At 35.1% G+C, this 26,913-nt stretch overlaps 1 protein-coding gene across 1 annotated transcript; it reads left to right on the forward strand.

Annotated features, from left to right (window-relative positions):
* On the forward strand, window positions 1-26,913 carry UbcE2M (NEDD8-conjugating enzyme UbcE2M). Its single transcript, XM_081727777.1, has 4 exons — window positions 1-310; window positions 6,945-7,039; window positions 17,124-17,330; window positions 25,090-26,913. The coding sequence occupies exons 1-4, from the start codon at window positions 205-207 to the stop codon at window positions 25,228-25,230; spliced, it is 549 nt and encodes a 182-aa protein (XP_081583903.1). The 5' UTR covers window positions 1-204; the 3' UTR covers window positions 25,231-26,913.

Raw genomic sequence — 26,913 nt, forward strand, 5'->3', positions numbered from 1 at the left:
CGGTTAGTTGTCGAATTAGCGAAAAACTTGGCAAATCGCTGTACTGTTCTGTGTGAGTGAGATTTATATCTCATGTAAAATTTGAAGATATTGTTTTCTTTTCGTAATAGGGACTTCGTTAAGAATCTGGGGACTCTCTAAATTATATAGGATTAGGAAAATTCATATGTTTGAGAATTATTTGTGCTCCTGAGTATTATTACAATGATAAAACTGTTTTCTTTAAAGCAGCAGAAAAAAGATGGTGAATCAGCACCCAAATCTGGCAATCAGAAGAAATTTTCGGCTGCCCAGCTTCGAATAACAAAAGGTAATGAATCCTTTCATAAGTATAAGCGATTCAGATACATATTGTCAAACAGTAAATGCATATTAGCAAAAGTTAAGGTATTAAGAAGTTCACTTGCTAAGTAGTATAATCTGGCTAATGTCAGGATTTGTCTACATAATCCTATTATTAGTTAGGTATATATATATATATATATGATAATTTGCTAATGCTCTATGAAGAGTAAGAATACGTTATGTCATAGTTTATTTCTTTAGGGCTCGGATATTTAACATTGTTCGAAAGCTGAGGTCAATACACTGATGACATTAGTACTAATTTTAAAACCACTGGTTGCATTATTAACAGGGATCTCTTAAAACTTTCCCCCATCTTTGTACTGTTCACAGAAATATGGTTCAAGTAGGAAGTTTGTCTTGCGATAATTGAACTAAGAATAGTGGATGTCATTATTTACATTTTGCCTTTGTATATACTTAGACGAGTCCGAACTGAAGTTGAGAGTAGGGTTGCCATCTTTCCAAAGTAAGATGTATGGACACTTCATGCAGCTATTTGGGAGTAGGGTGATGTACCATCGTTTCTTTTTCGATAATAATGTAATATAGCTCTTCGGCTTAAGTGCCGCAGATGGCGGCTCCGGATAAGGGCATTTACTCCAAAGTTGGTCGTCCGCCTAGTTTTTGGCAAAATGTGTAATACTTCGTTCCTTTCTGTACCAAAGTTTAATACTTAATTCATATAGTATTGCAGAGCGAACCTTAGCGACTGAAGGCCGGTTAGATCCCCGCAGGGCATGTTGTTTTCTGTTTTTATTACAGCTAAATGGAAAGGGGGACCTGTGTTCTAGAACCTTGCCGCCATGTTGGTTAAGTTACTTACCGTCACATTGAAAAGTATAACTTCCCCCACGTTTCTTTACAGTTGTTTGCTTACCGCATTTTCTACAATTTATTTTTAGATTTATTAAGCCACGGATTTTACTTACTTTTTAATAGAGGCCTATGTTTAGCAGAAGGGGTCCAGCTCTTTTCTCTAAAAAATGTTACAATTTTGGTAATTTCTGCTCACATTCGGTTAGTTTAGGGTAGGGTTGGTTAGTTTAAGTTAGGTTAGTCTAGTTTAGGTTACGTTAGATTAGTTTAGTTTATGTTATATTAGTGTAGGAGTCTCGCATAATTTTCCAAAAAATGATAGAATTTCGCTTATTTCTACTAATATTACGTTAGTTTAGGTTAGTTCAGTTTAGCTTACGTTAGTTTATGTTAGGTTAGGTTAGATTTGGTTGCGTTATGTTACGTCTAAGTACTTGTATCACTCATTTCTCTTGTAAATTTTGCGTTTTTAAGTGCTTCTGGACCCCTTGTACTAAACATACCCCTTAATAGAGTTTCCTGATTATCACCAGCCATGTTTACAAAAGAAATGCTCATTACAATCCCATAACCACTACCATGTAGTAACCTTGCGCCAAGTAGTTCCCTCTGTTTGTCAAATAGTTCCATGTTTAGAACTGTTTGTATAAGAAACACAACTTTCGCTCTCCTTATACATTATGAAGCACACAAACAAGCAAATTATTCATCCCGGTAATTATTCAAGATTTTGCTAGAAACGGACGGCCAACTTTGGAACTTAACCCCGGATAAGACCCACATTGGCCTTTTTTTCAACGTTGTATTCCTATTTTTCTGTTCTTATTTCATATACCTCACCTACAAATATGCTATTTCATTTCATGCGTTTCCTATTCACTGTTAATCACAAATATTCCTTATTTTCATCCATCCTTTGCTCTTTTCTACATCTGTATGCATCTACAGTGCAATTGATACTACTAGTCCCGTGTGACAGCTGGCTGCGCGCACGTGGCGCTCGATGCTGCATTGCCGGCTTTTGCGTCGGGTATTGAATCTACACGAGTAGAACTAGTGAATTATTTCCTGTTCCATATTAACATTTACTAAATTTAGAATGCTTATTTAAAAACACACTTATGAGAGAGACAAACATTATTGTAAATTACATTGGTACAATATTAAAGTATAGTAAATCCAACCATTCCTTCCTCTGACTTTATTTCTATAGGAAACTTTTCCTTTCACTGCCGAAAACAGAAATTCCCATATAGCTGTAGCGAAATTACTAACATCAATACTGAACCTTGTTTATAATTACTGAACTTACGTTTGTATACCACATATCGCAAACCATACTTCTTCATTTTGAACTTGTGACATTTGTATTGCTGTAATTTTAAAAGTTAATAAATATAGTAGTAAAGAAGAAAGAGAAATGTACTTACGGTTACTGTGTGCTTGGGGATACTCCCAGTGCAGAATCACTGTCACTTTCGGAGCTGGAATTAACATATATTATCACTTTCTCCACACGCTGTTCAAGAATTCCCTCTTTATCCCATTGCTCGTCTAGGAGCTTTTTCGAATGTTGAAAAACATTAGCCCAGTCTTCCGCAGTGACACTATCAATTGCTTCTTTTGTAAGTCTTTCCACTTCTGCCACTGTAAATTTTTTATTTTCCCTCGCGACGTATCATTTTACGTGCGCCCAAATATTTTCTATAGGGTTGAAGTGGGCGTGGTAGGGGGGAAGTCTTATGACCTGGTGACCCTTTTCCCTTGGTAATTCGTCGATTCTGTACAATGGATATTTGGGTTTGTATATGGTCACCAGTTCTAGAAGCTCTGCCTTCTTCTGTCAGGCTCTAACTGGACACTAGTATTGCGCTTTAACCAGTCCAAGACCTCAGACTTCCGGGACTGAGTTGTTGGAGGCTTGTCGAGCATAACAGAATGGTATGGGGCATTGTCCATAACAATAATGGACGTAGGGGATATGTTTTCCAAAAGAGATTCTTGGAACCACTTCGTAAATGTATCGGAGTTCATTTCCTCGTGATAATCTTTTTTAAAGATCTGAAAATGAGGAGGCTGTTTGGAACAAAACCACGAGATGTGCCAGCATGAAGAACAATTATTCTTCCCCCCTTCCCTATTGGTGCGTTCATTGTACTATACGCAGTATGATCGGTCCAGCCTTTTTCTAATGTGTGGCCTGCATTGACCCATGTCTCATCTAACCAAACCACACTATTATCACATTTCTTCATAGCTCTGAGGTACCGACAACGCCAAGCCACGATGTCACTTCTTTCCATCAGCACTGTGCGTTTGGAGAATTTGTTAAATTCGAACCCCATTAATTCCGTGGAACAAGTTCGCTTCTTTAAGGCTGGCTTGGAGCTTGCTTAATGTAGGATGATCCTTGCGCATATAATAAGCGTAAATGTGATGACGAAGGACATCCCGCTGGAATGAATTGAGATTTGTGACCTTCTTTTCATAGCAGCGATATTTTCCTGGAGTTTCAAGCAGTACCTGCGATAGTCCAGGCTCGTCCTTTCCTTGTTCTTCCTTTTTCCTTATCTTTCCCAATTCGCGCCACTGTTTTTCTGCTAATTTGCAGTAGTTGTCTATCTACGATGTGCAGTTTTAAAGTGATGGATAACTAATTAGTAATTTTGATTGTGTCTATATTTGAAATTATCGACCTCTTCAAGTTCCTACCACGCCTCTCCACACTATTTATTTTTAGATTGGAAGAGGAGTCAGGCAAGGATGTAGTTTATCGCCCCAATTATTGAACATTTACAGTGAATGGTTAATGAAGGAAGCATAAATGGGAATTGAAGATTTCAAGATTGGATGGCAGATCATTAACACGATCAGGTATGCAGATTATACGGTTAAAATAGCTAAAACTGAAGGAGAACTACAGGAAATGATTGACAAAATAGTTGACACTAGAAAACTGGGAATAGAAATTAACATTGAAAAGTAGTTATGAGAATATCCCGTGGGAACACACCTTACGGATCAGAGTAGAACAAAGAGAACTTGAAGAGGTCGATAATTTCAAGTATGTGGGAAGTATTTTGGCGAGAGACGCTTACTGCACCAAAGAGATCAGGTCAAGGATTGTCATAGCTGAAGAAGTATTCAACAAGAAAAGATCATTCTTAACTGGCAGGCTCAATATTCTACTTAAGAAGAAGTTGGTCAATACTATATACGGAGCATTGGACTGTATGGTTCAGAAACTTGGACATTACGGAAGTTAGAGAAGAAATATTTAAAGAGCTTCGAAATGTGGTATTGGAGGAAGATGGAGAAGATAAAATGGACAGAGAGCAAGAAACGAAAACGTTTTAAAACTGAAAGGACAGGACACTTCTAGCCACCATCCTTCATATAAAGGCCAATTGGATTGGACACGTCTTGCGAAGAAATTATCTTCTTCACACCGCCATAGAAGGAAAGATGGAAGGGAAGCGAGGAATAAGAACAATAAGAACTCAGCTGATTGATGATTTGAAAGATAGAAGAAAATATGGAGGTTAAAGGAGGAAGCTGAGGATCGAAAAGAGTGGAAGAAGCATTTCCAGGTCCTAATCTAAAATAAAAAAGAAATCCTCATTGGTCCTGGAATCTGCCGTAAGGCAGAATACTTAATAATAATACATACATGGTTGAGAATTTAGCTATGAATGATTTTAATAATATAATGAGATGTTAGAATTATATATGAATATAAGGAAGATTATAAAATATTATGAATATGTTATAATTGTGATATTTTCCATAAGTAGAAGGCTGTTGTATGTATATACGATTGTACAGTTATTCTGTATCACATAGTGTCTGATGAAGCCAAAGAGTGAGTTGGCGAAACTGTAACACGTGTTGAATTTTAACGAAAATATATAGTTTTGCACAGCAAATAATTTATATTTAGTTATAATTGTAGTATGTAATTTCAGAAAAGTTATAGAATTGATCTCAATTAAAACGTTCTATAAATGTTCACGTTATTCTTAAAATACTGCATAATCTGGTTGACATCTAATAGTATTTCATGCACAGCTTAATATTAACGATCATTAATTTATATGTACTACGTCTGATAGAGAGAAACAGTTTACGTTCTTCACTGTGGGAGTTTCTCCATTTGTGCATCGAACCTCCAACTTTATAAAGGAACATGTACCAGTGTGTGTGAGTAGGTGCATTTCACAATGGCATACCAAGATAAATTATCCACATTGTATATATATTTTCTAAAAGGAGAGTGAGACAATTTGAATCATATCGGTCCTATAAAAATATATAGTGAAAATATGATCAACTTGAATAGTATGTAGCCTATATGATACGTACGTAAATACATGCAAAGTAAAAAGCAGAAGTAGTTAGCTAGCCCAATACTTTAATATAATTTTTGTTATATGAACAGTTCCGTTTGTTGTTGTTACTGCTTCATCTGGTGCCACTTGCAGGTCTACCGTTCCTTCCTTGAGAAATCTATCTTCACCAATTACAAAGTGAGCTTAGACTTTGTTGCCAGGCGCATTGCTACTGCTGCTGTTGTGAGGTTTCTTCTTATTTTGAAGGACCTGTGTGAGTTCCAATAATAATAATAATAATAGTTACTAAATTCATCAATAAATATGGAGAGCTCCTTCGTGGCTAAGCGATTAGCGTATGCGCCTTTGGCATTGGAGACCCAGGTTTGATTCCCGGCGAGAGCTCATGATCGGGTCCCACGTTATGATATAGGTCCACGTCTCATATAGCCTCGCTGCTGAAAGGAACGTTAAATTCAAAAGTCCAATCCAGTAAAGTTGGAAGTCGGAACATTTTTAAAAGTACTGACAGCAGCGTGAGGATGCTGGGCATTTTCTTCAAAAAATATTAAACATAGTCAAGTATGTATTATAATAGTAATGCTATTAAGTCTGTGATAGGTGGTTGGGGAAAATTTCCCCCCGTCAATATCTAAATTACATACTTGATACTAAGTCTTGTCTTACCTTTTCATCAATAATCTACACTTGCTCCTATTTTATGGGAATGTTTTGTTGTTCGTTGGTTACACGCTTTGCGAGAGTAACTTTTTACTAGTTTGCCTTTCGTTAACTTATTCGTGTTAAAAGAAATTCAGTAGAAAGGTTAGTTTTGTGTTTATTCATTGATTTGTATTATTTCCGTCACTCCACATTGTGTTTTGAACCCAGGTAATACGTACTTCTAGATGGTGTGTTTTGTCTTTGTTGAAAGTGTTATCACACTTCTGTGATGATTCATTGTTTTAAGTATTGTGATTGGTTGGTGATTGATCCTAATGTAATCTTAATTTTTAATGCCTGCCACGTGTAATTTTACTTGTAAAATAAAGAGAGAAAATAACCCATTTTATTTATATCACACGAATTCCTCTTTAGATCCAAATTCAATGATACACAAAGAGTGAGAAGTACAGGACTGGATCGAGGATCGAAAGTAGCTGCTCAGCTTACCGTGCCATGTTTACCGTAAAGTTGTGGTACAGTGAATGTGGTCGAAGTGGCGGACTATCGACTACAAGAATATGGTTGTTCAGGGAGCAGACTAGGTAGCGTAGTAAAACACATTGACATTAAACCGAAGCCCTGGGTTCGGTTCCCAGTCCGATAGTGCGTTTCATTTTCATTTATTTACAAAATAATGCATGTTCTGGGTGTTGTATTTTTAATTTTGTAGAATAGAATATATCGCAACATCTCAACAGTGTAATTAATAAATAATTTCTTTTTCAGATATAAATGAACTTAATCTTCCAAAAACCTGCAATACTGAGTTCCCTGACCCGGACGACCTTTTAAATTTCAAATTAGTAATATGTCCAGATGAGGTAAGAGTACTAAATGCTTCTTTTGTCAGATTTCAAGGAAATATGTACTTGGTTAGTTTGAGCTTAGTGAATAACATACAAAGAAAACTGATCGTGTTGCTGGTACTCGAACTTGTGAATATGCCGAACGGAAAATCAGGATTCGATGCTTACTAATCTAGCGATAAGATGTTCTCTTCTTTTTCAACATTGTAGTATGCGAAAAACCTTTTAAGAAGCACTTTAAAGGGAGGGATACTGTAGGCTGATTTACACAAAATTATTCTAAAATTTTAGATATCTATATTTAAATTCTGTCGTATGATTAAGTATAGCACACAGTTCAACCAATAACATATAGTAAACGGAAAATATAACAAAAAAGATATCAGGGGTGGAAAATGTTTGGAAAATATTGGGTTATATTTTATCATCCAGAGCTTCATTTCAACTGTTCATCTACTGCTGTATTATGGGGATAGAAAGGTCTGTGTTGTTTCAAGATAATCTCTAAAACTACTCAGTGGGTTTGAATAAATTCCGTCAGTTTAAGGTAGCCTTTCTTCTGGATGGTAATAGCTTACCTGTTATCAAAATTGAAAAAGTGTAAAATCGCGACTGATCTTAAATCCGAATCTCGGGCTTAATGTGGTGGTTTGCTAACCACTACGCCACCAGTTTCATTCCTAACAAACTTATATCAACTTATTTATAAGTAAATTTGTGGCGGACAACAACATCATACTTTTCTATGGGCACACTCTCCCCCCCCCCACATACTCATTCCACCAATTATTCCATCATTCACTTGCCTTAGTCATCCGTTTTCCTTAGCCCTACAGGGCATAATCGTGGTACGTTAAAGTGAAAGATTTCATTTCTTTAATCGGTAGCCAGGAAATTTGGTGTAAATTTCATTCATTTCTGATCCGATACAATGACTGTGGTTGTAGAAGATATGTTTTCTAATGGTATTACTGAAACAACTCTGATATTATATATTTGACTCCCGTTCGCATCCTGATGAAAGTTGATTAAAGCCAATTAGAATTGTAACATACCGATTTTACCGGTAACGATATATTAAATTTGAACTGTATGTATATATGATTTGTGGCACCCATATTGTTGTGCAGTATAGCTGCTATTGAGTTAACTGTGAGCTATTAGTATTATTTTGAGGATAAACCCTTTTTATGTTTTTCATGATTTTACGGTTGATTACATTTTTCTATTGCGGACATATTCCCAATTTGTGCATTACGTAACTTGCTTTGTGCTTATCTTTGTTTGAGAAACAAGCCTATTTATTTATTTATTTATAATAGGTTTCAGATACAGCACTGAAACATTTTAACAATTATGTAACATAACAATAGAATAACAATTTGAAATCAAGATGGTACAGTACAATGACAACATTACAAAAATAGTTTTTTTTTATAGATGATCTGAAGGTATACTCATTTGAAAAAAAACGTCTACAGTTTCTGGTAACTGATTATACGTGCTAACAATTCGGTTTAGAAGGGACCTTTGGACAATATTAACTGTCGCAGCTCGAGTGTAAAAGAGATCACTAGATCTTGTTGTTCTAGCGGGTACACGAAAATTGATCTGACTTAATAACTGTTCACATGATATATGGCCATTTACAATTTTATGCAGAAATATTAGGTCAGAAATTTTGTTTCTCACTAGGGGAGATTTGATATTGAGAAATGTTAAAAACATCATTTTTTGGAAGTGTTCGAAGGTGAGGTACTCGGTAAGATACAATGGCTAAAAGGAAATTAATTACAGAATTTAATTTTTTCAGATGAGTAGGGCAGGCTATAGACCAGATAGGAGAACAGTACTCAATAGTGGGAGCAACATATGACTTATAGAACAAGCTTAAGGAATTAGGATTTTTTATGTCAGTGAAGCGATAAAGAAGTCCTAGTTTTCTCATAGCAGTACAAGATATTGTGCTTATATGATCCGCAAAAGTAAGCTTACTGTCAATGATAACACCAAGATCTCTGAAAGAGGTGACAGGATTTATGTTCTGATGACCAATTTTGTCATACGATGTTAACCTCATGATTCTAGATTAAGTAAGCGAGATACTGTATATTGATAAATTTGGCAGGCCTATACTAAACCTTTATAGGGGGCGCGGTGGCTCAGTGGTAGAGCGTTCACCTCTGGTGCTTGGGGTCCCGGGTTCGATCCCAGCCCCCGCCAAGTGAACTTTGTGGTGGACAAACACCGTGCTCGTGGGTTTTCTCGGGGTTCTCCCGTTTCCTCCCACTTTCTTCATTCCACCATTTCACTCATCTCTCATCATCACCGTCTCCTTTAGCCTAACCGGCATAACCGTGGGACGTAAAACTTAAAGATTTCTATACTAAACCTTTATACTAAGCCTCTACTAAATTTGTATACTAGGCCTATACTAAGTCTGTACACAAATATATATAAGTATAAATCTTTCTTTCCTTACACTTTTACAATTATAATGCGATTTATTTTTATACTGGAAAACGTTAATATTACGGGTTTCACATATTGTAAACAAGTGTAATGTATGAATGCTTGCCATATACAATTGGATGTGATCGAAGACATAAATTGCATTATTCTGCTTTCTCACTGTTATAGTTAGTAGTGTGAGAAGATATTTTCACTTTTGCAATAATCAAAACTAACAATTTAGCATGGGATGACACTATTTACCTATAACGCAGCATCCATCTATATTGAATGTACGTCCTGAAAATTCGTTACTCAATTGTTAAAGAGTAAGTTGTTATGTTGTATGTTACCAGGCGGGAATAAGTGAGAAAAGGAAAAAAAAATATTCTGGATACAATTTAGAAAATGAAGAAAAATTTAAAATGATAGTATACATTTTTCTCACAATATGCAATACGGATATCTGTAATAATAATGACTTTATATATGTTATAGATATTAAGTAATATATTGTTTATTGGGTGCGAGTAGATATGTCATTCACACAGAAAGTAATGAAGATATAAGGCCATAGAAGTAACTCATAAACCGAGGAAGGGAGCTCTCCTTATGTAATGAAATTGAAATAGCGACAAATTGCACTTCTTTTGGACACCAAGTAAAAAATTTAAGTTGGCACAAAAAAAAAAAAAAAAAAGTTTTCGAGGATTACAGTCTCCCATAAAAATTTTATGAAAACCTTGTTTCGCCAATGTTCGTTCGGAGTTCTCTCGAACCGCTGCCATTGCGGTAGAGATAATATTTGTATAGTTGGAAGTTCGTAGCGGCATGGAGGACCATAACCAGTGGGAACAGGAGATGGTAGTCCATATTGGTAGGAGCTTCTAGACTACTTATAATTTTACACCTGAGATCCAGGTAAAAAATTTGCGACTATTCCGGAAATGTATTTCTATATCGACTTGAAGTTTAAAATTGTGAACTCTAAGATGGCGCCAACGGCATTAGTACCGTAATAGTTACCCGTGGTAATAGTGTGGATTCAAAGTAACTCTGAAGATAATATTGATGTATTTTGATGAAAAATGTTTAGTTTCGTAATGTTTGGCTAAAATTAGCACCCTTGATTTATCCGAAAGTGAGGGTATCTCCCTTGATTTAATCAAATAATAAAAAAATCTTTTGTCGTACCTTCCATAATGGTTTACTAACTGCATCATGAGGGTAACATCGAACTGTTTTCGTTTTATTTTCTTTGCGTTTGTTAAAAGCTAACATAACCTTAAATAACTAATAATTTTTCCGGGCATAAAAATATGAAATTCTTTGACCAATGTATCGAATAATATATTTGTATCAATCGGATAAATCTTGTCGGAAGATCTTGGAATGTTAAAAACCTCCACAAGAATCTTTCAAGTTGCAAAATAGTTATATTATTAAACAATATTAAAATTACTATAATAACAAGATATACGATAGCCTTATTTGTATATTGACTGAAAGTTCCAGCTTGCTGCCCTTCGTTAAGAAAGACTGACATATAATTATCATTTCTTGTTAATAGTCTTGATGATAATGCCCAGAAGACAATTTTTATTCTCTCCATAAGGATCAATGTGTTCTGTAATGTATCCGGAAAAAGACTGTCGACTAGATTATTATTATTATTATTATTATTATTATTATTATTATTATTATTATTATTATTATTATTATTATTATTATTCATTAGTGTTCAGATGTTCATATGTATATAGTTGATGGTCCATTGTTGTGTAGTTAGGTCACGATTAAGTCAACGTGATTGTTATAAATAGTGTGGTGTACTTGCCATAATCTCAAATGTTAAAATGAGAAAAGTAATGTGTGGCAGTACATATATGAGCAATTTTGACAGCTAGGATATTCTTTGTCATTATGGAATGCAATACTATTGTAATTGGAGAGTAAGTTGTGTGACTCAGGCCATACCAGTGTTATTAGTTTGGATGATTAGGTTAAATGTGATCAGTCTTGAGTGCAATAAATGGATTGCTAACGAATTAACGTTGATGTCACTAAAATAGTGAGGTGTTCCAATGTCAAGCTTTTCTCGTAAACAACAAAAACTAAATAGTTCAACTATTCAAATATTTATTTGATTATCGATAACCATGTCAAATACATCTGAATTTTGATTACAGACTTGAAAATTTACAAATTGAATATGCATGAATATTGATTTGGAATTATTTTACATTCTTCTTAATTCAAAACCAATAATCTTTCTTTCTTCTTTGAGTTCATATCGATGTTATCCGTATGTAACAGGACGACCAATAACTTGTAAAACGATATTATCTGGAAGCAATAAAATTAAGTATCTAAGTTTCAGTCTTGTATTGTAATTGAGACATTTTGCTATGTAATTTCATATATATATATATATATATATATATATATATATATATATATATATATATATATATATATATATATATAATGATAGAATACTCAAGTAGCGTAGAATATTAAGTTTCACTACTGGTATACTACTTTAGCAAGAACTTGGGACATCTAAATAAACTAGTAAAATGCGCATTTTGGCCTAACAAAAGAGTATGGAATTTGAATATTTAACTTTAAATCTAAATTAGACGCACCTCAGAAATTGGCTACAACAGTCAGAATTTCGTTTACTTTAAATAATTGTTCCAAATGAGTGCGCTTCAAAATTCGGCTGAACCTAACTAAAAGTTTTTTAAAGAAAGCAAAAGCGTTTCAAAAATTGGCTTGATTTATTCAGGATTTATCAAGTTTTTTTTTCTTCTTTTTCTTTTATGGAGGCAAAGACCTTTCAGAATAAAGAATGGGTATTAATTTCCGGGATCTCCATTGTTCATAAGTCCGAAAGTCAGATGATATAGTGGTTAAAAATTCATGTACATTTATTCCTTGTCCTTTATAATATAGGAAAGTTACTAAACTAAGACAAAATCTGGACTAGCAGGTGTGTTGTCAATATTCATGTGAGTTTCTTCGAGCAATTGATAAAGGCAATAGAGATTGCAGAAACAGTGCAATTAAAGTACATTTAGACGCAGTAAGTTGATGTTTTACTGATTATATAAATATGCGCCAAATCATGTCCTTAAATAAGTATTTATTCTTTGGTGACCTAACCTAAAGACAAGTAATAATTGCTAGTTAATGAATATTTATGAATGTTTTACTTAGGCAATGAAAATGGTGGCCATAATGGCTTAGGAATAATTCTTGGAAAGCGCTTAAAGGAGAAGGTAGTGAAAGTAGAAGTTACTGATGATAGAGTTATGATGTTAAGATTCAAAGAAAAAAACGAAGAATCTAGTGGTGATACAGACATACGCACCGAAGACTTCGCATGCAACTGAAGAAGTACAGTAAAATTATGAGAAAATAGAAGAAATTATAGACAGGGAGAAGAATGGTGCATGCGTAATTGTAATCGGAGACTTCAGTGCAGTTGTGGGAGAAAAACAGGAAGATAGTATCGTAGACAAATATGGTTTAGGCGAAAGAAATGAAAGGGGAGAGGGACTGGTGAATTTCTGTAGATAGAATTCACTAGTAATTGGGAACACTTGGTTCATTAAGCACAAGAGAAGAACATATACATGGAACTCCGCAATAATCTTGTGCTGGTCGAAGTACATATTCAACTAAAAAAAAATGTAGACAAAAAAAAAAAAAAAGTTGAATATTGAAAAGTTGAAAAACGAGAAAGTAAGCAATCTTTTCATTGAAAAGTTCGAAGAAAAAATATTCAAACGAGGAAAGGATAGGCTCAGGTAGTAACGGACGGTGGGAACATATTAAACTGTGCATACAGAAGGGTGCAGAAGTAGTAGGTTACCGCGAATACGAAACGTCTAAGAAACCATGGGTTACGGAACAGATGTTGCAGAAAATGAGGGGAACAGGTTGATACAGAAGAGGGCAGAAAGATGTACAGAAAGTTAAACAATGAATTATGAAGGAAAACAGACAGAGCAAGGTAAGAGTTTTACAAAAGAAAATGCGAGGACATAGAAGAATTAGAAAGAATGGGAAAATATGAGGAAATGTACAAGAAGGTGAAACATTGGAATTTCAGAGGAAACAAGGAGATATTATGATAGCAATGAGAATGAGAAGGTAGTCAACAAGAGAAGTGATGTCATAGGAAGGTGGAAAGAGTATGTTGAAGACTCATATGAGAGTAGGGATAGACCGTGTAACTAAAAGATAAAGAAGAAAATGAAGTAGGCGAGGATGATAAAAGGCTTAAGATTCTTCGAGATGAGTTTGAAAAGGCTATATCCGAGATTAGGAATGGAAAGACAACCGAGATAGATAATATACCAATCGAATTCATTAAAAATATGGGAGACAGTACCAAGAAAGAATTGTTCCGTCCCTGCAATGAAATATATGAAACATGAGAGTGGTCGAAAGACTTTCTGAAGCCCATCATGGAGCGATGGCTTAGAAATCTAATCCAAAGAGATGTGAAGATTATAGAACTACTAGTCTCATATTTCATGTAGCTAAAATTCTGTTCCGAATACTGAACAGAAGATTGTATGGAAGAACAAACGAAAAAGTTGAGGAGGAACAGTGTAGGTTTAGGAGAGGTAAAGGCACAAGAGATGCAATTGGATTATTAAGGGTGATCGGTGAAAGGTTTATAGAAAGAGGGAAACAGGTGTATGTTGTATTTATTGATCTAGAAAAGGGTTTTGATCGCGTGAATTCGGAGTTGTTGGGTTGAATTGGAAAGATCGCAGACTCATAAGAAACTTATATATATAAACCAACAAGTAAGTGTTAGGATAGGGGAGGAACTCACAGAGGAAAGTGCAGTTGGAAGGGGATTTGCAGACGATATGGCGCTGGTTGCAGAATCTGCAAAGAAAATCAGTATAATGTTAGGAAATTTCAGGGGGGGATTTTGAAGAATATGAATGAGATGAAAATAGATGTTAGAAAGATAAAAGCCATGGTGACTGGAACGAAGCGGTCTGTGTCAAATATAAAAGTGGGGGGGGGGGGAGAAAATAGAACAAGTGATTAGTTTTCGATATTAAAAAACTGGATAGTATTCTTAATAATGACATAAAGTGTGATCGTGAAATAAAGGCAAGAATAGGAATGGTCAAAGAAGCCTTTAGGAGGAAGAAGAGTCTGTTTTGTGGGACCTAGAATAAAGAGTTGAGAAAAAGACTTATAAAATGCTTCGTGTGGAGTGTTGTACTGTATGGGACTGAAACATGGACATTACGTATAAGTGATGAAAAACGACCGGAGACCTTCGAAATGGGTGTGTGGAAAAGAATGGAGAGAATTAGTTGGGTCGAGCGGAAAACGAATGAGATGATGTTAGAAGTGGTGGATGAGAAAAAACAATTTTAGATATTATTAAGAAGAGGAAAAGAAACTGGTTAGAACATTGGCTAAGAAGGAACTGTATCATGAGGGACGTTCTAAAGGATATGGTGTCAGGAAAGAGAGGGAGAGGGCGAAGGATGCTACAATTAATGGATAATATAAAAACAGAATGATCATACGTAAAGACGAAGAGGTTAACAGAGGACCGTGGAGCATGGAAGCTTTTCAGCTGCGGCAAGTGACCTGCCAATAAGGGCAGAATACCTATGATGATAAATGAATATGAAGAAAAAGAATGGAACAAGGAAAATGGTAGAAAACTACGGAATTCTGATAAAATCTCAGAATACGTTGCCCATCACAAGCTCAAATAGCGTAAAATATAACTAGAATTTCTTACAAGGAGACTTACGGAAGTGTCACTCACCGATTTGAATGAAACTTTGCGTCTCTGTAGAATATTGAAAAATAATCAACTTTTTTTTTTTTTTTTAAATTTTGGCAATGGTGCGGGTTTAAGGGGAGAAACCACCCTTTGAACGTTAGGGGCGGTCTCCAAGCAGAGACAGAAAACTTTCATTTAATGTAGAAGAAAATATACTACCAGGGGAACTGAGGTAGGAGAGCTGATTCAGAATCTGATGTCAAAATTACAAAATTCAAAATGGCTGATCCAATATGGTAATTACAATTACTAAAAGTATGCAGTTAGCCAAGAACAGTTATAGTTAGCAGGGGTTGCTGCGAGAAGGTTACAGACCCCTTTCTGTACTTATTTTAACGGGATGATTGATTAAAATGAGTTCCTGCATATCACACTATTCGGGGTGATTATTTAACTCTTTGCAGCACGGTGTTACTAAAACGTTATCTAAAAGGTGGTATAATATAAGTACCGCCGTGCTTCAAAGAGTTAAAGTGTGCCTGCCCCCTTGCCTCTCACTATTCGGTATACTTTTTTCTAAGTCCCCTCGTCCCTCACTATTCGGGGTACTTATAGTATATTTGGGTCCCGTGTTCAACCTTGAAGAACGTAATAGGCGCTAAATTGGGACAGTAGGTTTAATTTTGAATATACAATTTATTTATACTTTAATTCTGAGGCCCGAAATTTTCGTCTTCACTTTCTTTACCGTTAAAATGGATTGTTGAATATAATAGTGAGGCTGAAAGTTGGCTGAGTTGATTTTAACGTCCTTTTCAGCAGCGAGGCTATATGAGACGGAACCTACTGATTAACGTGAAATCCGAATCACGTGAGCTCCCGCGGGAGGGGCTGAAAGGAGAATCGCAATTTCGATTCGATTATATAACGACCGATTAAGTCTAACCATCGATTAGTTGAGTATTGTAATGAAAGACAATTTTCGTCGCTTCATGGCCAACACTAGTTCGTCCAGTGAGTGAAAGTTTTCTGATGGGTAGAATTAAAATATAAGCAAATGCCGTGTTGCGAAATGTCACTCACTATAAATAAGCCCCCCGAATAGTGAGAGGCGAGGAGACTCACTATAAATAAGAACCCCGAATAGTTGAAGATGTAGAGACTCACTTTGATCAAGTATCCCATTAAAATAAATACAGAAAGGGGTTTCAAATCGCTCTGCAATCTTCTCGCAGTATCTAACCCCTGCTAACTATAATTGTTCTTGGCTAACTGCAGAGCATTTCAAACCAGAAGACTTTTAGTAATTGTAATCACCATATTGGATCCACCATTTTGAATTTGTAATTTTGACGTCAGATTCTGAATTACTCTCCTAAACCCCCCAGGCAGTATATTTTCTTCTACATTAAACAATTGTTTTCTGTCTATGGTTGGAGACCACCCTTAACGTTCAAAGGGTGGTTTCTAGCCTTAAACCCGCACCATTGCCGAAATAAAAAGAATAAAGAAATACGTGTCGATTATGTTTCAATGTTCTACAAGTATGCAAAGTTTCATTCAAATCGGTGAGTGACACTGCGGTTGCTCTATATCAACTTTTTGCATGATGTGGTAACATTTGAATCAAAGGGGCATGCAATTATATTATTTATGACATGCATCTATGTTGTTAGTAGTATTATGTATTTTTGTGTAGTTTCAACGTGTTTTTTTTTATTCACGCCAGAATTCAATTCCACTGCTATGTAATGTAGTTGATTCAACACTCGAAAATCTTAAATAAAATCTGTAATCATGTGTTCACGACACAGTGCATTATACATATATAATATGTGATTTCCATTAATAATATTTCATTTATTTTAGGGATTTTACCGAGCCGGGAGGTTCGTCTTTAGCTTCAAGGTGGGACCGAATTATCCCCACGAACCTCCAAAAGTAAAGTGCGAAACGGCTGTGTATCATCCGAATATTGATCTAGAAGGTAATGTGTGTTTGAATATCCTGCGAGAAGACTGGAAACCGGTTCTTACAATTAATTCAATTGTATATGGACTCCAGTATTTGTTTCTGGTAAGTTAAGAATGTGATTTTAATGTCTAGTATTTTATTTTATTTTTTTTAATTTCTAGTATTTTAGAGGAATTAAAAATGAAAAAAAGTACTAATAACTGTTGAAATTACACAACAGGACAATCGAACTAGTATCACTTACTTCCACTTCTAGTAAACAGATTGTCCAGTATGTATATGTCAGATTTTCGTTGAATATCGTCAAAAAGGACAGATAGATTACAGGGTTCCTACAGACCTAGAAAATCAGGGAATTTGATTTTTGTCTGGAAAATTATTGAAAAGTTCTTTAATGTCAGGGAAACGAAGTAGTCATTCCCGATAATGAAAGCAACTTAAAAGAACATGGTTATTTGGGATTTAGAGATCAATCAATGTAACAATATAGAATTATAAGTTACAGATGCATTAGGTTATATCAAAGTGTGTTCGTGTCATGATTTATGGTTAGGTTTTTAATTCTGAAATCAGTTGAGCTTTCAGTTCTGAAAAACGCTCTCATCTTAGCAGGAAATAAAAACTTTATTATAAAATCCTTCGTTTCTTCCAGTTTGGTGAAAGTGACTCTAAGTTAGCACCACTGATATTTTATTCTTTTGCTATTTTGAGGACCGACCGGCATCGAAAGTGAGAAATATTCATTTCTGTGCAGAACAAAAGCCTCCTTTGTACAGGTCAATATGGGAATTGTCTTTCGCGTGTTTTCTCACAGTCCCAAATATATCACGTCCTTGCCTTTGCCTTAGAAGGATCAAAGCCCACTTCTGATTGGACAGTGCATCTTGAATAACGATTCACAGGCAACTTCGCCGACTTTCCAAAACTTATGTGGGTGGATATCAATGGCGGGACGTCTTATGTTTTCAGGGGAGTCTAGATATTTTTTGATTGATTTCCTTTTAGTTAAAATCTTTTATGAACAGTGTTATAAAGGGCTATGCAGTGATAAAATAAAATATACCTGTACTATAAGTTAGAGAGAGGCTGTTGTAGCTCAGTCGGTAACACGGCTGATTTAAACGCAAGAGAGACAGGTTCGAACTTGGGTTCAATTTTAAGGGCAAGTTACTGTAATGAATAGAAATTTTAACTTCCATCTCATTATTTTAATTGCTTAATATTTTTTGATAATAACAAGTGAGATATATTTATCTTATTTTACTTCTATATTCCTACTGTAAGAACTGGAAGAAGTATTCCTACTGTAAGAATATATTTATTCCATTATGTTTTTATTTAATGTTACCATTTTATGTTCGTTCAAATTTATAACATCTAATTTTTTAGGCTTTATTTACTTCTTTGTTTTTGCCTGTTAAAATTTTTTGATGCAGAATTAAGTTCTGTTCGCCAGTACATCAATTTGTAATAATTTGTACAAAAAAAAAAAAAAAAAAAAAGTATTGCCCACGAATATATTTGCGATTGTATTTCCGCTTCCATGTTTGTATGAAAAAAGTTAACAATATATATGTTTATTATTATTATTATTAAGATTATTGTTTTGCAATGGTTCTACATAAAGTTCGTCTTCAGAGGTAGACCATGAAACTTGTTAATGGCTGACAGTATCCATATCATAATTGTGTGTATGATCACGCATACTTTCGACATACGTCCACCAATTTTGTTAACTTATTTTTTGTTTGAAAAAGTATGCTCTCGCGGTGGTTTCATATAAATTTAATTAGGGTCTGATGATAGTCATCGGAGCTAGACCACTAAACTCCTCAACGGCTGATAGTGTTAATATAGTAATTAACCTACTTCGTTATGTTCATGTTCACGCATAACGTCAATACAGATGTACCGATTTTCATCGTTATTTCTTGGTTTCAAAGTGTGTACTTCCGTGCAGGGATCAGGATCAAATGACAGTTTTTGGAGTTTGATGGTGAAACTCCTCAACAACTTACAGACATGTTCAAATTATTAGACTCAAGCTCGAAAAATGCAAGCTTGAAGTTGCAGTCCTAATTTTGGAATTCTAGAAAGTGTAATTTAATGGTTAAACCACCAATATGTGATCCTTCATTTGTTTACTGTACATCACCGTTAAACAACAGATGGCATTAGTGGAGGGGAAAAGTTCTAAAAGTAGTGTTTCAGTTGTAGACAGCTATTGTGGTTTCTATTAACAAATTACAGTTTGAAGTGTTGTGGTTTCAGTCGTAAGCACTTAGAACATTCAGAGAGTTCAACAGTTCGAATGGGCCAGTTTAAAGTGATCGTGACATGTTTTGTGTATTGATCTTTTATTCTGTGAAGTCCTGTAATCGCGGCATAATGGAAGAAACCAGAGAAACTTCTCCGCGTAAAGTGAAAGTTATCAAATCACTTCTGACGGAAGGAAGATAAGCATAACGACAAATTGCTAGTAGAGTTAAGGTAGGAAAAAAATCTGTGAGTAGAATCTCTGTTGCAAAGAGCAAGAAGCAAATGTATCAGCAAAATAGGATTCGGAATTGTGGGCGAAAACCAAAGCCATCGCTAAGAGATATCAGAAAACTAAAAGAGATTGCCGCGTGGAAGCAGAAATGCAAATTCTAGAGACTTAAGCATAAAATGGCTGAGTATGGTGCAGGCATTTCGAATGAAAGTGTTCGAAGAATTCTGTGTGTTGAGGGAATAAAAGCACACAGGCCAAGAAAGAAAGCAAAAATTACTCCAACCATAGCTAAGAAGCGCCTCGAATGGGCACGAAGCCTAGCACATTGGACTGCTGATGATTGGAGAATAGTGTTTTCTCAGTGATGAATCATGTCTCTGATGAATGTTCACAATGTATACGACGTAGACCTAGAGAGGAATTCAAGTTGGAATGTCTCCAACAAACCCTGAAGCATCCTACTTCAATCATGGTGTGGGGTGTGATGTCTGTCTTCGGGTCTGGGAGACTGTACATACGTATATAGTAAAGGGAACAATGAAGTATGACCAATACCTACAAGTTCTTCATAAAGAACTGCTTCCCCAGGCTGTAGTCTGGTTTGATGACGCACATTTCATCTTTATGCATGATGAAGCTCCGTGCCACCGAGCCAAAGCTGAGACAAAATTCTTCGAGAACAACGAAATCCTGCTCTTCCGTGGCCGGGCAATAGTCCTGATATGAACATGATTGAAGACCTTTCTAGCTTCATGATGGAAAAGCTAATGAAGAAACACATTACAACCAAACATCAATTGATCGAGGAGATCAATAATTTGTAGTATCACGATGCTGAATTGAAGGCAAAATGTGCTAAACTCGTACATATCATACCACAAAGGGTAAAAGACTTCATAAAGAATAAGGGATTTCATTCGAAATATTAATCTCTGTGTGACAGATCATTTTCCTGTAAGTATTCCATTGCATTTTTCGCGGTGGCTCAGTGGTAGAGCGTTAACCTCTGGTGCTTGGGGTCCCGGGTTCGATCCCAGCCCCCGCCAAGTGAACTTTGTGGTGGACAAACACCGTGTGCGTGGGTTTTCTCGGGGTTCTCCCGTTTCCTCCCACTTTCTTCATTCCACCATTTCATTCATTACTCATCATCATCGTCTCCTTTAGCCTAACAGGCATAACCGTGGGACGTAAAACTTAAAGATTTCATTTCATTTTCCATTGCATTTTTTTTTTTTCCAATTTGGATAAACAAACTGTACAGTAAATATTTTTGAATGTCACGTAAGCATTTGTTTTATTGATATTGAAAAGCATGTGCCACACCCACTAGGAATTAGGGCAGAATTACAAAGCAGTAATTTGGACTAAGTTCGAAGTGTTTTCTCGTGTAATATTGTAAGAACAGTAAAATATTCAGAAACTGAATGTTGAGTCTAATAATTTGAACACGTCTTTAGTCTTAATACCGTGTATATGTTTACTAAAATTTCGTAATAGCGTAGACTGATTTTATGTACTATATAATATCTGGTGTTCTAAAATTGGCGCCCACGGACCACAGAGGACTATTCTACAGGCCAAAATAAAGCGAAAATGTTATATGATGATTTGCCCTCCAGGTCTTCCTTCAGCCGCTACGGGGAATCAAAATTTCACAATATGTCAATGTCGCAGATTGACTTGGAACCATTAACATCACTCTACAAGTACATCATGGAGTTAAATTGATTGCTACACTAATAAGTGATGCTAGTATTAATCTATATCTGAAAAGAATCGATGCAACTATTTTTGATGGATTAGTAGATCTACTTTATGGTTCTTTATTTGCGACGTTGCCACATAGTGCAATTCGTGTCTCCAGACAAGGATGCGAAAGGCATACAAATATATATATATTGCTTTATTATGACTTGTAGAATAGTGCTCCGTGGTCCGTGGGCGCCACTCTTAGAACACCCAATAAATAAATATATATATCACGCACGCGTTCTAGACTGTTTCATTTTATAAGAAGTTAGTGGCCTGTCTTTAATGTAAGTATCTAAATAAAGGTTATGAAAAAGTTTAGAAGTAAAAATGCAGAGAAAACTAAATACATGGAAGTGTATCGGGACCGTAATACGGCAAATTGTGGATGCGTTAAAATATTAAATAATACTTTTGATAAAGTGGATACTTTCAAATATCTAGGATCAATATTAACAGACGAAAATCATATTCACGAAGAAATTAAATGTTGACTAAAAGCAGGGAATTCGTGTTACTATTCGGTTCAAAATCTCTTGTCGTCGCGAATTCTGTCGAGAAATTTGAAGCTTAAAATATACAAAACGATAATCATGCCTGTTCTGTATGGTTGCGAAACATGGTCGCTTACTCTGAGGGAAGAACATAGACTGAAAGTATTTGAGAACAAGATCCTTAGACGAATATTCGGATCCAAGAGGAACAGGAATGGGAATGGCGGAAACTTCATAACGAGGAAGTACATAATTTATACGGTTTATCCAACATTGTTAGGGTCGTCAAGTCTAGGAGGCTTAGGTGGGCAGGTCATGTAGCTAGAATGGAAGAAAGTAGAAACGCTTTCAAAGTCTTGACTGGAAGACCAATCGGAAAACAACCATTAGGAAGACCTAGGCGCAGATAGGAAGACAATATTAAGATGGATCTCGCAGAGGTAGGAATACAAAGTAGAAACTGGATCCAATTGGCTAAGGATAGAAGTCAGTGGAGAGCTTTTGTGAACGCAGCATTGAACCTCCGGGTCCCATAGGCCATAGAGTTAGTTATGAAAAAGTGGATTAGAAACACGAAATATTTCAAAGCAATACAGTGTTAATAATGGTAATAAGATTTCTTGTAGTGTTAAATATGGCATAGTAATCAGTCACAGACTTAACCAGGTAATAGTTAAGAATACTGTGTATGAATATATCAATAGAAAAGAAAATGATTTCCATTCCTTGCAGTAACTTTTTATAAAATATTCGTTAATACATATTTTAAATATATATATAAGGAGCTTGTGAAGACTAGATGTTGTAGAGAAATCCAAATAAAGTTTACAATTTCAAGAGAATATTATATTTTGAATTGAATCAATTTGTTCTTTGTAGATTCAATTAAACAATGAATGGAAGGATCGAAGACTCATAAGAAACAAATGAGGATTAGAATAGGAGTGAGAAGAGTTCAATTAAAAGGGTTTAATTGAAGATGGCATAGCGCTTGTTGTGAAATCTGAAAATAAAATTAATAACATATTAGAAAACTTGTGAAAGGGCTGCGAACAATATGGAATGAAATACTTCAGAAAAACAAAAGCCATGATTGGAACGAAATTGTCTTTGCCAAATATAAGAAGGGAGAAAATAGAACAAGTGGTTAGTCTTCCATCAGGGTAGTATTATTAGTAAACACATGAGATGCAAACGTGAAATAAAAGCAAGGATAAGAATAGCGAAAGAAGAAAGTAAGAGGAAGAAATTTCGATGGGTCATTAAAAGAAAGAAAAAAAAAGTTAAGAAAAAGCCCCATAAAATGTTTCGTGTAGATTAGTGTACTCTATGGAGCAGAAACATGGACATTACGCAGAAGCTGTGAGAATAAGCTAGAGGCTTTCAAATTGTGAGTGCAGAATAATGGAAATAATTAGCTGGGTTGAACGGAAAACTAATGAGAATGTGCTGTAAATAGTGGGAAGGGAAAGAATAGATGTTATTACAAAGAGGAAGCGAACATTGGCTGAAAAAAAAATAAAAAACTATCCTGAAGGACCTGCTAGAAGGTACGGTGGAAGCAAAAAGAGGGGGCGACAGAAGCTGCAGTTAATGAGTGGTGTTAAGTGAAAATTGATTATATATTTTATATGGGTGTAAACGTTCTTAAAGAATATTTCTTTAATATGGGTAATGATTTAAAACATACAACGTATTAGACCCATTTCAGCATGGTTTCATCAACAGCTTGCACTGCAGCAGCAGCACCACAAACACAAATCTGACATTATTTTTTAAAATTATTTTTAATCGTTTAGTACTTGTATTCTTTATAATCCGTGTCTTAATCTACAATTGTCTTTTGAAATAAATATATATTTAAAGTAGTGTCAGATATGTGTTTGTGACGAAATCTATATCAAGACGATATGCCACTGTATCCCCTTATTAAAAATTTTAACCTAAATCTAAGATGACGGGCTTTAAGATGGCCGCCATGACGATACTACACAGTAATAGATGCAGTTCTACCTCTATTACCTCTGTCCAAGATATAGTCTCACTCCATCCAGCCGTTTCAAGTTACAAGGGTCTATTACAGATGTTTTACCTCATATTGTATATAGTAAATGCATTCACAACTTTAAGTCGTTTTTGACACCATTTAATATTATTCAATTAAGCTAATTTTTCTTAGGGGTTACTTTGGTTTTTATTCTAGAAATTGTTTATCTGGTTTCAACAAATGTACGTTGAAACATAGAATTCAGAATTGCGATAACCTCATATGCATTTTTTTTTTTTTTTAAATAAATTTTCAACTAAAACTTGCCACTACAGAACTCCCAATGAATTATATTCTTGTCTACAACCAAATTATTATAATTATTACTTACTTTCTTATGATCTTCTTTATAATATCCTCCACTTTTCCAAAAGTATTTTTTCCACAAGCTTCCAAACTACAATTCTATGCGTGGGAGCATGGTGGCTCAATGGTAAAGCGCTTACCTCTGATGCGTGGTGTCCTTGGTCCGATCCCGGCCAAGGAAGTTTGTACTGGACAACAACGTGTCCATGGGTTTACTCTGGGTACTTCCGTTTCCTCCCACATTATCATCCTGCCAATTCTTCCATCATCACTCATATGCCTTAATCATCCGTCTCCCTTAGCCTAACGGGCATAATCGTGGACGTTTAACTCAAAGATTTAATTTCATATCATTTACAATTCCATGCGATTTATGCATAGTTCCACGCATGCGATACCCTGTGCCATGTTAGATGCGTCGCTTTAGTTAACCACGTTCCGTTGTCCTCTTATATTTTGGTCTTTTGCGTTAGGAAATCCTGGATTGTTTCCTTCAAAAATCCTTTTTTTTTTTCTTATCATCTCTGCTTAACTTTAATTGCCGTGTAGCAGAACGGGCAAAATTACACAAAAGAACTATGCCAGTAAATATAAACTACATTCGACTTTTACGTGTATGTCATTCATAGAGGAATACTGAATTTTTGTGAAGATCTTTAATTTATTCTCGTATATGTCTATTTGAAAACTGTATCTAGTTTGATTCCACAAACATTTGTCGAAACTAATGTTGCTTATCGATCTGAATGATAAATTTATTATTTTGCTTGGCAGGAACCCAACCCTGAGGATCCGTTGAACAAAGAAGCTGCAGAGGTCCTTCAGAACAACAGGCGTATTTTCGAGCAGAACGTTCAAAAGGCGATGCGAGGCGGCTACGTAGGATCAGTTTACTTCGAGCGATGCCTCAAATGAAAGCTGCTGTGCACAATGACATTTCAGTGTTCCAAAGGTTCTGTGATGGAAAGATCAGAGACTAAGAGTGAAAAGTTCCATCCTATCGACAAGGGGGTGGTTATGCCTTGGGTAGAGGATCTTGCATAGTATACCTGGCCATTATGCATAACCACAGGGTATAACTAGTTTGTTGTGATCCACATACAAAAGAAAAAAAAAAAAAACTTTCAATGTGAATTATTTTTATTTTTATTAAGTTTTCTATTATTTAACAGTGAGGTCATGATTTCAGTCGATTAAACAACTTCCTTTAAAATTGATATTTTTTTTTATTGTTATTATTTGAGGTAAGCTTGTTTGTTTCGTTAATTATTTGGGTTGGAACCTGTGAGATCATTTAAAAACTCGAAAAGCCGTGCAATTTTCTATATATAATAAGCTTTATCACTTTATGCAAACTTGTCGCGTTTTGGGCCTTTTTTTTTATGAAGGTAAACTTCATATTCATTGTGAGATGGAGACGTGTACAGTAAATTGAGTGGTAAATTATTGTTCATGAAATCTTGTGAGTGCAATTGCTTGTGAGCTCGTGCTATTTCTTGTACCTCCGTACTCAGGGTCTATCTGGACTTCAGCGATATTTGGTCTTGCAGCTCATTCTTGTCCTGATCAAAACTTCGTATTTAAATAAATAAATAAATAAATAAACTCAGTGCTAACAAGTACAGAATAATACCATCATTCCAAAGTGTCTTGAACATATTATATATAGTTAAAAACTATTTAAGTATGCCGAAAATGCAATGCAAGTAACATGTTTGCGATCAGCTATGGGGCTTGCTTGCTGAGTACGTTAACCAGGGCAAACACAATATTCTATCAAATTACAGTTTAATAGTTGAAATCTTACTTACAAATTTTACATTATGCATTATAAAATTAATCGACTAGCTTTAATCTTCGGATAACTTTCTAGTTCAAACATTAAACTCCATTTAAAGGTAACAGAATAGCTGAATTCATTAATGCAGATAGTGTTACTACCGTCTCGTAACTCATCATGATCATGAGAATTTTAGTATAAATGCAGGTCATATAATAAAAGAAAGAAAAAAAATGGTGTTTGTGAATTTCGTTTATTTGAATGTATATCTTTGTTCTATAATGATGAATTTATTGTTTACAGTTTTACTCTAAATTTCGAAATTGTCAAGTAAGTTAAAATCCATTTTAACTTCTTTCAGGTGTAAGTCGTGATTGCTGTACTTTCCTTATTAATGGGACATCGAAACACTTCTCTGAACCGATATAACATGAGATGGGAATTATAAATGTTATTTCGTTTAAAAAAATGCTGCATGCAAGTCAAGTTAGACCTTGAATATTTCTTTCTTTTTAAAAAACAAAAAATCCTTAGAAACCGTTATGATAATGTTCGTTTGTCCTTTTTTGATTTTTATACACACATATATATATGCACCAGACGTTTTCTTACCTGTGAATAATTGTGTTATTTATTCATTAATTTTTAACGACATTGTATACAAAAGAAATGAACTTGCAGGTATTATTCGCCTAATATTTACATATACCATTCAGAAACTTGCTTGGGAAGAAGCTTTCAAGCACTTAACGATGATTCACAATGTAAAACAATTGTTTTAGATAAAACTGTAATAAACTGTGTAAAATTTTGTACAA

This window comes from Thermobia domestica, chromosome 10, assembly GCF_964235325.1.
Source record: "Thermobia domestica chromosome 10, izTheDome1.hap1.1, whole genome shotgun sequence".
Lineage (NCBI taxonomy): Eukaryota > Metazoa > Arthropoda > Insecta > Zygentoma > Lepismatidae > Thermobia > Thermobia domestica.